The 13,621-nt window shown below is 45.0% G+C and overlaps 1 protein-coding gene across 1 annotated transcript in view; it reads left to right on the top strand.

Annotated features, from left to right (window-relative positions):
* The window catches only part of LOC146862728 (uncharacterized), a 492,767-nt gene that overhangs the window by 191,918 nt on the left and 287,228 nt on the right, over positions 1–13,621 (top strand). The window contains exon 2 of the mRNA XM_085643288.1: positions 4,396–4,803. Within this exon, the coding sequence (XP_085499414.1) occupies positions 4,396–4,803 (408 nt within the window). The remainder of the gene's footprint in view (positions 1–4,395; positions 4,804–13,621) is intronic.

The following is a 13,621-nucleotide window of genomic DNA, read 5'->3' as shown; positions in this document are numbered from 1 at the left end:
AGAACATAAGTAGGAAATCGCGGTAGTTGTGTCTCAAAATGGAGATCTATTTCATCAGGGATTTGGGACCAGTATGGTTGTATACAGTTACAGCTCCAGAGAACGTGTTCGAGAGTACCCACCTCCCCACACCCCCTCCAACATAGTGCGCTCTGGCGGGAGTCAAATCGGTGTAAGCGCTCCGGTGTGTAATACCAATATGTGGCAATCTTGGTCAAGGTCTGTAAGACCCATATGGTATGCCGAATGCCGCGCCCTATGATAAATGCCTTCCCATTCCTTGTGGCTTAGAGACCTACCCAGGCCCTTTCCCAGCGGGTTCGGCCTGCGTTCTATGTGTGTGTGGTAGTAGCTAAAAGCATTTTGTAGAGGTTGGTGATCATTTTCTTATCGGAAGTGCGTGTTATGAGCCATTTTTCATAAGGGGTCAGAAGACGCTGTGCCTGTGGTCGGATATGCGGGTGAAGTGCCCAATGTCTGATTTGCAGATAGGGCAGGCGCTCTGATTCTGAAAGGCCATAGTATTCTTTAAGCTGTGTAAATGTGATGATTCCGTCCGCGTCGAAAAAATGACCTAGGGACCGGCAAGAGGAGGCGCGCCAGGCATGGAAGGCCCGTGCGTCCATGCCTGGATGAAACTCTGGATTATCAAACAGTGGTGTGAGGGGGGATGGGAAGGTGGTCAGTTGGTGGGCTATATTAGTGCGGTCCCAGGATTCCATAATAGTGCTTGTGATGTATGAGGCATAAAGACTGGGCGGTCTATGCTGTTTACTGATGGTTGTAATAACCGAATAAAGTTTGCATTATTATTATTTAAAAAACTTTCGCCTTGGCAATATTTTGGCATCTGTGTACCTCCTTTACACATGTGCACAGAATCTCAATTGTAAATGGAATAGGTGGTCATGGCTTTTTGTGCTCTGCACTGAGGCCAGGGCTTTTAATGGCTATGTATTCCAAACACCTTTTTGACTTACTGACAGGCACTTTAAGAATTGTGCCCTGCCTTCAGCCTCAACTCCAGAGCTCTTAATCGTGGTTCACTATAAACACCTGGAGGCGACTCAGTTCAAAGTGTGGATTATACAAGAGCAACATGCTGCACGAGGAAAACACGACAGGCTGGAAATAGCTAACACTCTTAAGGAATGCAAGTTTAAGTAAACGTTCTGCCTAGAGGGACACAGAATATGTTATTTGTTATTTGTTATGTTATTTGGTATTTTTATAGCGCACAGCTGCCCCAGCAAAGGGGCGTCCTGGCGCTTTGACAGATGCTATAACATAACACACAATAAAAGGAAAGAGATTAACTAGATACCGGGAACAGGAAGGTTTTAATCGCCTGCCTGAAGGTGAGCAGATCTTCAAGAGCACGAATGTGTACAGGGAGCGAATTCCATAGGCCTGCCGCTAGCACCCTAAAGGAGCGGCCACCCATTCTGCTCAGCTTGAAGCGCGGACAGATGGCCAGATGAAGCCCCTCCGATCTCAAGGATCTCGAAGGCATATAGGGTGTAAGAAGAGGAACAAGTGTCGGCGGCGAAAAAGATTTCAGAATTTTAAAGGCCAGGCACAGCGCCTTGAACTTAATTCGCTGTCTGACCGGGAGCCAGTGCAAGGCCGTGATGGTGCCAGACACTGAACAATGTCTGGGAAGGCCCACAATGGCACGTGCCGCGGCGTTTTGTACTCTTTGGAGCCTAGAGGCCTCCGCTTGATTCACCCCTAACAGCAATGAGCTGCCGTAGTCCAGCCGAGAAAGTATTGAGGCCTGGACTACAAGCTGTCTGGTAGGGGGATCAAAGTACTTTAAGACCGGCCTAGTACCACGCAGAATTCCGTAACACGTAGCAGCCACCTTCTTGGTGTGATCTCTGAAGGTCAGCGCAGAATCTACCCATACTCCTAAATTTCTCAGTCCAGCGGCTGGAATAGGAGTGACACCAAGCTCCGATGGCCACCACTGATTTCCCCATAACTCTGCATGCTTACCTAGGACCAACACCTCCGTTTTGGTGGCATTCAACTGAAGGCAGTTGGTGCGAAGCCAACCGGCTACTGCCAAGAGACCCGCACGGAATCTGGGGGCCTCCACCTCAGGGTCTTCACTAAGTGTCACCGCTAGCTGTGTGTCGTCCGCATATGAGGCCATCGTGAGACCCCACTGTTTGACGACACCAGCCAACGGTTTCACATAGAGGTTGAACATTGTCGGGCTCAACGAAGATCCCTGTGGTACCCCGAGCTCCAAGGGATAGGTGGCAGATTGACCAGGTGGTATAGCCACTTTAAAGGAGCGGTCTGCCAGAAAAGACCGAAACCACTGGAGGGCGACATCCGTCACTCCCGCCTCCTGTAAGCGTTGGATAAGTATATGGTGGGACACAGTATCGAAGGCAGCGCTTAGATCTAATAATATAAGCGCTGCAGTATGACCTGAGTCAAGTACCTGGCGAAGATGTTCCGTGATGTAAAGTAATGCCGTCTCGGTACTGTGTCCTGACCGGAAGCCGTTCTGACTGGAATCCAGAATAGTGTAAGAACCCTAAATTCTGCATTGACAAGTGGCAAGGGCACTAGCATTCCCAGCCTGGGGTTATGAGATTGGAGGTAGTGAGGTTTGGTCACATTCTGAGGCTGTTGGCAAGTATAGTTCCCTCTGTCCACAGCCATAACACCCTGATTGCACCCATCCCAGTCAGAGGTGCCAAATGTAAACCATCTAGTCGAAAAAATGGATGAATCACAACAAGGTGCATAATTCACATGCATACCATTTATCTCGAGCAGAATTATCACTTGAACCGTCTTAATTTCATCCAAAATCAAGGTGCAGCATTATTTTTTAAGTTTAGAATTCATGTACTTACTTTTAATACAATGTTGCTCTGTACTTTATGATTGCCCTCACAGTACTGGGAAAATACAGCAAACAAAGATTGATTAAAATCCTTTGCTTTTAATGATTTGTGGACTGGCCAACCAATGGCTGGGCAGACGTAGGCAGTGCATCGTTTTTAAAATGTATGGCTGCGTTTGCAGTTTTTTTTTTATGCAAATTGGAATCTGCCACTATGATGCACACTGCTTTGGTGATATAGTTGAGGATAGATGAGCCAACCCCTAGTGATATAAGCTGCCTGCAATTTTTTTATTTTCCCATGAGAGGCACCCAATAAGGAGGTAGTCTTCAGAAAAGAAGAAAACAATATCCTCAGAGGGCTTGGAGTATTCGGTCAGAAAAAAGACCATAAGACGTTGAATAGGATGGAGCGTCCTGAATATGCTGGCCTACAGACGCTATTTACACGAGCGCATACTGGGAATCATATAGTATTGACTTCAAAGGTCTTTTGGAATGTACATGCTACATTAGAAGGCTGACATTATACATAGTTTGTAAAATTGGTCTTTACTTCACTACGTCTTGAGAAGGCAGCAATTTTCTGGCTCCATCTGGAGTATTATCACATGCCCCCAGTAAAAGTTGTGTGTAACACAGAGAAAAAGAGGCTGAAAGGGGCCCACATCTGCCTCTCAAAATACTACCAAATACAAAAGATGGTGTGGTGTCCTTCTATCCCAATGCCTAAGGGAATTCCCAAGGCCTGAATCTCCTGTTTTTAATTTTTCCAGCTAGATCCCTCCATGTCCCCTACTCAAAGTGGCAATTCCAATAATTGGACGAGGTGGGCATGCTTCACCATAGGCCATCCAGTCCTACCCTGATAAGACAGTACTACCAGGACGGACTCCATCTCGGGTTGAGCTATCCTTAGGGAGTTCTTAGGTATTAATTCTTTTTTTCTGGATAGCTTTGGTCCAGTTACTATCTAAAAGTACCTCAGGAGCTCCCAGGGGTCGGCCAGGAACACAGGATCCATGTCCATACCCCGAAATGACCTAGCAGTATTTGTAATCGCACTCGAGACACCGTGGCAATGAAGGACACTTTTGTGGCCGCTCCCTAGGCTGAGTCCGTCCTGGTAGTACTCTCTTACCAGGGTGTGATGAGGTGGCCTATGATGAAGCATGTCACATTGTGTGAGTGAGCCCATCTCGTCCAAATCTTGGAATTGCCACTCAGTAAAGGTCAACCACATGCCTTGCTCACTCATTTTTTTAATCAGATCTCAGTACTTCAAACATATTTTTCAGTTTTTTTGTGACATGCTTTAATCTAAAAAAACAGATCGAAACTCCAAGAGAACTTAGCTGTCTTGCCACTGGTTTTAACACCCTTTGTATATTATTGTTTTGTGTGCAAGAAGGTGGAGTACTCTCACAAACTGTTTCTGTGCCATAGCTGTGTGCTTTGAGAAAATGTGTTTACACGAAGTTGGTAACACCTGACACCTTGCCAATTATTTCCCAATCCTCTTTCCGCAGGGCCTGTTGCTGCTGACGACGATTTCTGCGTGGAACAGCCTGAATCCCTCCGTGTGCGGGTTGGGGGGTCGGTCACCATCCCCTGTACGTATTCCTACCCCAGGAGTTTCGATCCTGCACAAATGATCAATGTGTCCTGGAGATTCACCACAGGGGATCTCTGCGGGCCGTCTCCATTCATCTATAATTACACGAGCACGTATCTCCCCACGTACACCCACGCGAACTACGCAGCCCGTCTGACTCCAGTAGGAAATGTTCTTGACAGGCGATCTGGAGCCATCCAAATAGACAATCTCACGACCTCGGATACTATCGGGAGATATTGCTGCCGAATAACCATACAAGATAAAGATTCTAAACCGCAAATGTGGCAAAACAGACACGCGACACAACTGGTGCTTGCAGGTACGTACAAAGATGCACATCCGGAAAGATGTTCCACACGAGGGTATGTCACACTCACAAACGTGTTGTTTACTGCATTTGGCGTATGACATAACGTCAGCACCGAAAGAGCTCATTTGTGGCACGGTCTGTGACAGCTTTTGGTTGACTGGTCTTAAATAGTTTGAATGCTGCTTTTTTTTTTGTTTGCAATTTTAAATAGCGTGGACGTGGCCCGAAGCATCAGAGCGCTAGCAGGATACAAGTGTACAGCAAGTTACAGTTACAGTAATTGAATTCAGACATTTGCATCGGTAGAACAATTGCGGTAGATTGGTGAGAGGTCACACGCACTTCAGGCATGGATCGGGATGGAGTCTCATAACGAAGGTAGGGGCATATTAGCAAGGGCTGGAGATATAATTATCGCAGCTTTAGCGTCCGTTTTTGGGCCAAAAGCAGCGATAATTATATTGCAATACCATCAAGGACACGCTAGCGCGTGTTTCCTTGATGTAGAGCCCGTTTTTTCACAGCCTCACCTCGCATCGCTAATGAGATGCAAAGAAGGCGTGGCTGTGAAAACAACACATGTTAATATCGTGAAGGCAGCTTCGCGATATTAACAAGGAGGTGCAACGATAAAAAAAATCGCGCTACCTCAGCCGTAACTCAGGAATTTAATGTCTGTTAAATTCCTGACTAAGGCATACTTTTAACGGGAGATGGATTATGCTGAGAGGACCACAGGGTCGTATCAGCAATGTTATCGCTATTTTCAATGCAACATCGCTGGAAAACCAGCGATGTTCCATTGAAAACACAGCTACCACTGAAATATTATCGCCATAGCGCTATGCGTTGTAAATATAGCATTATCATGGCGATAATTTTCAGCAATAGCCGGCAATAATATTTCTATCGCTATGTACGGCCAGCGATAGCCATTGATAATATGCCCCGTAGTTCGTTTCCTGGTAAAGCGAGTAGTTAAGTATGGTCGAGGGTGGTTAACCAAGGTATCTGTCAAATAGGAGGATCTTGAGGTCCTTTTTGGAGGTGATTAGGCAGTTGGTTAAGTGGGGCTCTGTTTTATTACCTTAGACTACTGTAAATGGTTGTTTGTGACTTGACCTTTAAAGGGATATATATGCTCTTGGCTGAAATGCTGACATCCCTAAAGTAATTACAGACCACAACAAAAATTAGCATCGTAAAACGCCAAACGAAAAATATCAACACAAGGAAAACGTTACAGGGTACAATGCAACAAAACAGAATGTAACACATCAACCACATTATAACACGATACAAGCAGCGGCGTCACTATGGGGGTGCGGGGGGTGCGGACCGCACCGGGTGTCACCCTCACATGGGGTGACACCAACAGGGCCGGTGTGCGCAGAGCAACCTGACCTTTCAGGAGGAGGAGGTGCCTGTGCGCAGTGCGCACTGTCTCCTCTCCTTTCTTTTATTTGCTCCCCTGTGAAATGGATCCAAAAAAGAAAATCACTTTTGCTGGAAATCAATGTCTTATTTTTCAGACATTTAATTCCAAAGTGCAGCATCTGGAATAAAAGTTTAAAAATATGAAAAATGAATAACTAAATAAAGTAAGACAGAGTGGTAGCAAACTGGCCAGATTGATTTTATTCACACCCAAACACATTAGCGACACTTTTACAGAGTTTGCCAGTGAAGCACTATTTTTGTTGTCTTGGCTTTGTTTTCCCTGGGCTTTTTCAACTAGTGCTCCAATCCTGGAGGTACTGCAATGTGAGGATTGAAAAACAAAATTTGCACTGCTGCTCTGTATCTTGGGATGTTGTCTTTTTTTACCATACTGCTTATGTTTGGTAAGGATATAAGCAATGGCATTTGAAATGGGTCCATTCAGGGCCCTGTTGTCATGTCCTTAACTTTTCAGGCAAAAGCACTCACTGATTTCTGAAAAGTGAGTGTAAAAGTGTTAAGGTAACGATGTTGTTCCTGCTTACATTTCACATGGTTTGCAAAATGTTGCATTCCCTATGATTTTTTGCTTTTTCCTGGATGCTGTCATGTTTTTTTTGTAGGCCACATATTGCTCTTGCCCAGTGCGTAATTTAAATTGAGCCGCATCCAGGTGTTTATAGCTGGCAACAATTGGGTTGTAGTTGAAGGCAGTCTGAGTTTTTCTCAGTGGGGCAGTATGGTGTTCAGTGGGGGAGAGGATGTGGCACTATGGCCAGAGCTGCTGAATTTGGAACTGGGGAACCAGGTTCAGCCTTAATAACCAGTCCGCCAGACCACTCTCCTGAGAGAGCACAATCCCATGCTAGACCTTAGAAGGCTTCACAAGACATTAGAAGCCCCGGTGTCGTAGCACCAGCAGGTGGACCCTAGCATGACAAGTGTAGGTTAACCTTCAAGGCTTGTCCACCACTATCCATACTGAAGTTCACCTCCAGTCTTGTGGGCAGGCCTATGAGGCAGTACACCCTAGAACAACAGTGACCCTGTCACTGAGATCACAGGACCCTTGAGAAGGGCCAGCTCTAGGGCGGTGCAACCAGTGTGACCGCACCAGGTGCTGACTTTAGGTGGAGGCATCATTTTTGCAAGTATATTATGGTTTTAAAAGCGCTTGCTGCCTCCTTCCTGGCCTCCAGCAATTTTCGGTAACAATAAAAATGTCATGATGACTCTGGTGATTAATCTTCTTCGTAGAGAGAGATCGGAATTTTGTCTAATGGAAGATTTTACTCATGGAAAGGTAGCTCAGAGGGTTAATGTACCTGCGGCAAAGAACATGTACCATGCAGATCACAAAATGCACATAATGTAAATAGGCCAGTGGGCTACTGCTTTTGTCAGAGAGATCCTTTTGTTACTTGCAGTTTATAAGTTAAAATCCTAACATAGAACAGTGAGCTATTAACTGTCATCTACTCCGCAGCAACACAAGTCAAATTTTTTATTAATTTTTGATACGTTTGAGCTACAAACAATTTATTAGTTTAAATGGTCAGATCATGCTGCAGATCTTGCATTATGAGGCAAATATGGCAGAGCCATTATTATTTAGAAAACATTTGCAAACTAGGAGTTTTAGCCATTCATGTTTGAACTGCTGTTTTGGAAAAGGGAGAAGTTCTGATGACAGAAACTCCATGGCTCGGAGACAAATGGCTTGTGCTTCCACATTTTATCGTTTTCGGGGACATTCTGTGATTAGAAGCATATCCCACTTTGTGAATACATTTTACTGTCAATAACTCATTATAACCTTAAATAATCATGTGTATCCATTGGTTGATAAAACTGGGCAGTGAAACCAAACAAATACCAAAAATTGGGATGTTTGCGCATTCTGGCCACGCCTCTAGCTCCGCCCACTGATCCAATCCTTGGGTTATTCCGGCCCTCTGATTCTCCGCCCACAGTTCCCCTACTTTTTTCCCCCCACTTCGACCACTGATATATCGTGTTGCTGGATAGTGGGAACACCACACAAGTACAAAGTACCATACCTATGATATTATAAATTTCAATAAACTGTTGACTAGCAGGTAGCCCACTGTACAACCTGATTAATGAGTCATTAGCACACTGTTGTTAACAGGCACATTTTGTAAATATAGGACCTACATTTGCTAACGTTACTAAGGATTCTGTATGGTCCCGTTATTTGCCAACTGTGTCCACTAGCGGACTCGGGGCGGAGGAGGTCCATGCCGTAAGTCGTGAGGGGGTGACACCATGAGTTGCCTGCACCGGGTGACACCAACCCTAGTGACGCCACTGGATACAAGCATTTGCAAAGCAATAGGTCTCGCATTTGGTGGAGTTAGAGCTATTGGCATTGTAAATAGCTTAAGTGTTTTATTTAAGTTTTTTTGTTTGCAGTGAAGTGATTATTTATAGAAAAAAGTGCACCAGTATGCCTCACCACCCCAAAGGCAATTTTCAGAACAAAGGGTGAAACACATCATATGCAATACAAAGAAACGATGTCAACTGTTTCTATAAAGTGGTCACCTGGTCAAAACCTTCTCCATTTATGCTAATACCCCAGCGTTTAGACAGAAATATCTTTATTGAAGCAGCCCACGATGGAGCACTCTCTGAAGCTTTCCTTTTGTTTGAAAGCCGCATTTTACAGCATATCCATTTCAATATAGTGTTCCTGGCAGGCTTTTCACTATCTATTCTTCTAATCAACACCGCCATGGAACGTCCAAGATGCACCTGAAATCACTGCAGGGAAGTACGGAAAAAAACAGAGCCAGACCACAAACTGATTCATCTTAAAATGACTCTGTGTAGTGCTTCGTTTTGTCTGTTACGAAATAAAGCCTTAAAACGACATGACTCAGCACGTTTATTAATTGCTTTGTGAAAATGTGGAATTCGCCAGGAATATGGAATTGGTATGTTCCTCTCCAAGAACAGGGGCATTACCTTTCCTAGATTGGGCTTGGATAACTTTTGGTAGTTTATCCAGTGTCAGCTCACAACATAGCCTTACATGCAGCACAATTCAACACGATTGTCTGATTAAACAATGTACAACCTTTACAGGCCACAACAGCCAATATGCCACTGCTTCGCTGTCCTGAATACTTCTGAAAACGAGAACGAAGGTCTCTGCATTTATTCCTGTTCTCCTGCACCCTGGAAAGACGCGGCAAAAGAAAAATAGACTGGTAATTAAATGTTTCGACAAGATAGAAATCAGACATACCTTTAGCATTAAAGACTTCTACGCAGTCCTTAATTTGTGTCAATGGTTTCAGGTAGAACTGGTGACCTCGAAGTACCTGCACTTTAAGTAAAGCAAATTCCGTAACCGAGACAGGAAACCATTAAAACTGGCGCCGGGCTTAAAATATAAAGCGCAGTGCCTGTGCCATGGCTAGAACAAAAATAACAACAAAAAAAAACAACGCGAGCCATGAAACTATTAAAATAAATTTCAAAAGTGGGTGCTGTGCTAAAATATAAAGAGCGGCACCTGTGCCATGGTGACAACTAAGAAAAACAACACGAGGCAGGGAACAATTAAAATAAATGTAAAAAGTGGGCGCTGTGCTAATATATAAAGCACTGCACCCGTGCATATTTAAGGTATGTGCATGGCGGCTCGTGATGAGGGCACCATGGTGATAATAAAACAAAAAAAACAACGGAGCTGAGCGCCATGCTGGGCACCGTGGTGGCAGAATATGAAATAAATGAAGTAGTCCCTAAACAGAACAAAGTAAAACGTACAGGGTAACAAAACTGTAGTTGGTCGGTGCTCCTTGCGATACAACAGAAGTGATATATCAGGAGCACCAACCAATAAGGAGACAGCAAAGAAGACTGACTCAGGAGTCAGCCTATGGTAAGCAGCAGGCGGGATTACACGCCATATACTGACTACCACAGGTCTTGCAGACAACGCATGCGTGCTGATGCTCAACCTAAAAACACTATGTAATAATGCAGCACAGAAAACATCATGTGACAAAAAACACAATACATCACCACCAAGTGCAACACAGCAAATAAGCACATATAAACGTGTCGCCACAAACACTTTCAGAAATATGCTTTCCAATGCACTGGTAAAGGTGCTTGTACCAAGAGCTGCTTTACTTACCACGAAGGACAAGTAATAGCGCCAGTAAAAATGTATTTGACTCGGCCCTTGGCTCGGTAGTAGAAGTGATGGGTCTGTTTCATGAAAACTGCACACTTGCACATGGCACGGGTGTATGTTCGTTTGTATGTCCAAAGTTCATAAATGTAACTTATAATGTCTTCGCATTTGAGAGTGAGCTGCAAGCACCACTTCCAGGAACCAAAGAGAGACAACCACTGCACACTGCGCTGTTCTCTCTGCCTCAAATGCACTAACTCTGACAAATTCTGATGTTGCAGAAAAAGAGGCGCACAGCTATGCCCTCCACGAAGGCACACCTTCATGATATAGCCCACAGTCTCCCACTGAATGGCAAACATTTTCAATAGAGCAAAAGGAGGTATGTGAATAAACTAGTTATACAGTCAGTTGTTAGCAATAGGCAAAATGGCGCTCTAAGGTCTATAACAAGTACAAATCAGTTATGGCAGGTAATCTGGCATGGTGCATAAGGTAGGGAAAAACCACCAGATCCCCACGTGTGTGGCCAGCAGACCACTTCTGCTATGTATACAAATCATCTGCACACGTTCAAAAGTAAATGCATAAAGTTACATAACATAGCACAATGATGCTTGTCTCTATATTTTCAGATGCTTTAATTCAAGATCTTTAAGCCTTCTTAGCCACGTGTGCAGAGGATTTGCATATGTGAATAAAATAGGCCTGGTGGTGAAATTCCACTCCACTCGTGGAGTTTGCAGAGTTTTCCCCACTACACGCTCCCCGGATTCACATTTAATGCATCATACATAGGGTGAGTAAAATGATAAGAAAACATTTGATATACATATAGAATTTCTGGTATTGAATTACAACTCCCTATATTGTATTTATTGTTAGACAGTGAAATAGTAGAACTTGTGAGTGCATCAAGATATGTCCTGTGATAGATGAGTTAGGGTCTGACCATAGTTGCTTGGTAGAGACACATCTTATGATCTGTATAACCGAAGAGGTGAGTCCCGAGAGATCATCAGAAGGTATGTATATCATCTTGTGGATTGTATATCACAGAGATGTATCACAATTAGAACAAGCACAACGATAGGGGGAAGAAGAGGGAAGAGGGGCAGGGAGAATGCAAGCACGGAAATAGTATTGCAGTGTCCTAGATAACGATCTCATTGTGTAGCCACGGGGAAAGGGTGATGTTGTTGCTTTCCATGTATATATCTAGCATTGGCCAAACTTCCTTCGATATCTTGGGGTTGTTTGGAGATTCATCCTGGGAGTTGCGGGCTCCCCTGAGATAGGTAATTCACCACCATGTGTAGTGAGATATGTTGGAGAATGATTTCCATCCTGATAGGATAATTTCACCGCAATTGTTAACAGAAGGTCTAACAGGGCCATGTCATTGGGCTTGGGATTCCAAGCAGTTGAAGAGGCCCTAGGGCTCAGGATGATCATTTGGAAGTTTGGGAGGACAGGAGTGGTAAATGGAGTTGCTAAATGGTTCTTGATCGAGAACCAATAAGAAATCAGAAGGTGGCTACTGAAGAACATATGTTCCTGGGAGCCTGCAGATAATTTGCAGTTTCAACAAGCGTCACTTTCTCAGGGCTTTAGTTTGTGTAGCCTGTCTGAGGTCCAGGAGAAAATTAATTGTAAAGAATTTTGATTGTAGGAGTGAAGATAAAATTTTGTTTGCATAGTGCAGTCTTACCTGTTGTTGAGCATTTTTCATCTGTGATGTAGTCGACAATTTCTGGTTCTAAGTGACAGGACCATTTCAATTGAAGTGATAATTTTAGTGTTGAATGAGGTCTGGATTTAGTTTTATATATTTGTCATGAGGAGTGCCATGTAATCAGTCCTGACAGGAAAGTTGGATGTTCATCATGCTTAAATGTAGACAGTTTTACTTAGTGAATGAGGAAACTGTAGAAATCTAAGTTAAAACGTTTATGTAATCCTTACAGCTGTGCAAAGGAACGTGGGATTTTTTTTGTGTCATATATCTTCTGCCTTTGGAAGCCCACAAGGTGCCTAAATTATCAATAGCCTCCGCCTTGATTTTGGGGTTGTGCTAGAGTGATGCTAATGTAGAGTTATGGATGGAGTTTGGTAGGCTTTTGTCTAATAGTTTGAGTGCATGTGCATTTTCAGTGAATATTTGTTGAGAAAGCGTAGGTTTAAATTTAGTCATTGTGTTAATGGCGGCGGTGTTGAAGGGGGAATGTAATGAACATTCTATTTCAATCCAGTGGGGATGATTGAAATTGTCTGGGAGCAACCAGTAAGCCCCTTATATGCTAGGAAGGAAGTTTAATACAGATTCCAATCTGGGAGGTTACAGCCCCCATCTTCAAAACTTAGGGGCTGATTGCGATGGCGGATCGGAACTGGGGCACATATATGGTGGCGGTGCCTAGCAGGCACCACCATCCATATTATGATGTTGGTTTTTAAAGGCCTTTCTATGGCAGCGATGCCGCCATGGAAAGGCTGGTGAGGACATGACTAGGGGGCCCGTTGCAGACTCCGGGGGTGTGGGGGGGTGCACTTGGGGGGTACCTATGGTACCCCCCTGCATGTCCATGCACAAGGTGGCAGGCACCACCCGGTGCCTTCCACCTTGTGCACAGAAATGCACAACATGGCATTTTACCCTTGCGGATGGTGCTGCAGCCATTACAAAATAATGGGGTGACCCATACTAGTCCATGGACCTGGGTAATGCTCGGTATAGAAAACAATGGTCCAGGTCTTGCATCACAAGCACAAGCGCGAGTCTGAGCGAGTCTGAGCGGGGGCAGCAGCAGTAGCGGTAACCGGTGCGGCGTGAGCCTGGGGGCCGCGAGGAACCACGGGGGCAACGAGAGGGGGCAACGAGAGCCCGTGAGCCTGAGAACCCATGAGCCCTTGAGTCGCCTGGTGAGTGCCGTGAGTTGCAAGCCGCTGTCCCTCCGAGCCACGGCAGGGTTAGCCACCGCAGGAGCAGGGCGGGAGCGGCGTAGGAGTGGAGCCGCCAGACAGCTGCCTACTGGCTCTACCTGCTCTCCTTCTTGCCTGCCTATAGCGGGGTTGGTCTCCCTCCCTTACCGATATTCTTTCTGCCTGCCTCCCTGTCTCCCTGCCTGCAGGAAAAGCCTCCCTGCCTCCCTGCCTGCGGGAAAAGCCGGGTGGCGGGCAGCGGTAGTGGCGGGAGTAGCGGGAAACCCAGTC

The sequence above is a fragment of the Triturus cristatus genome, chromosome 2_2, assembly GCF_964204655.1.
Source record: "Triturus cristatus chromosome 2_2, aTriCri1.1, whole genome shotgun sequence".
Classification (NCBI taxonomy): domain Eukaryota; kingdom Metazoa; phylum Chordata; class Amphibia; order Caudata; family Salamandridae; genus Triturus; species Triturus cristatus.
Note: the sequence above shows the minus strand (reverse complement) of the source record. Positions and strands in the feature narration are given on the sequence as shown.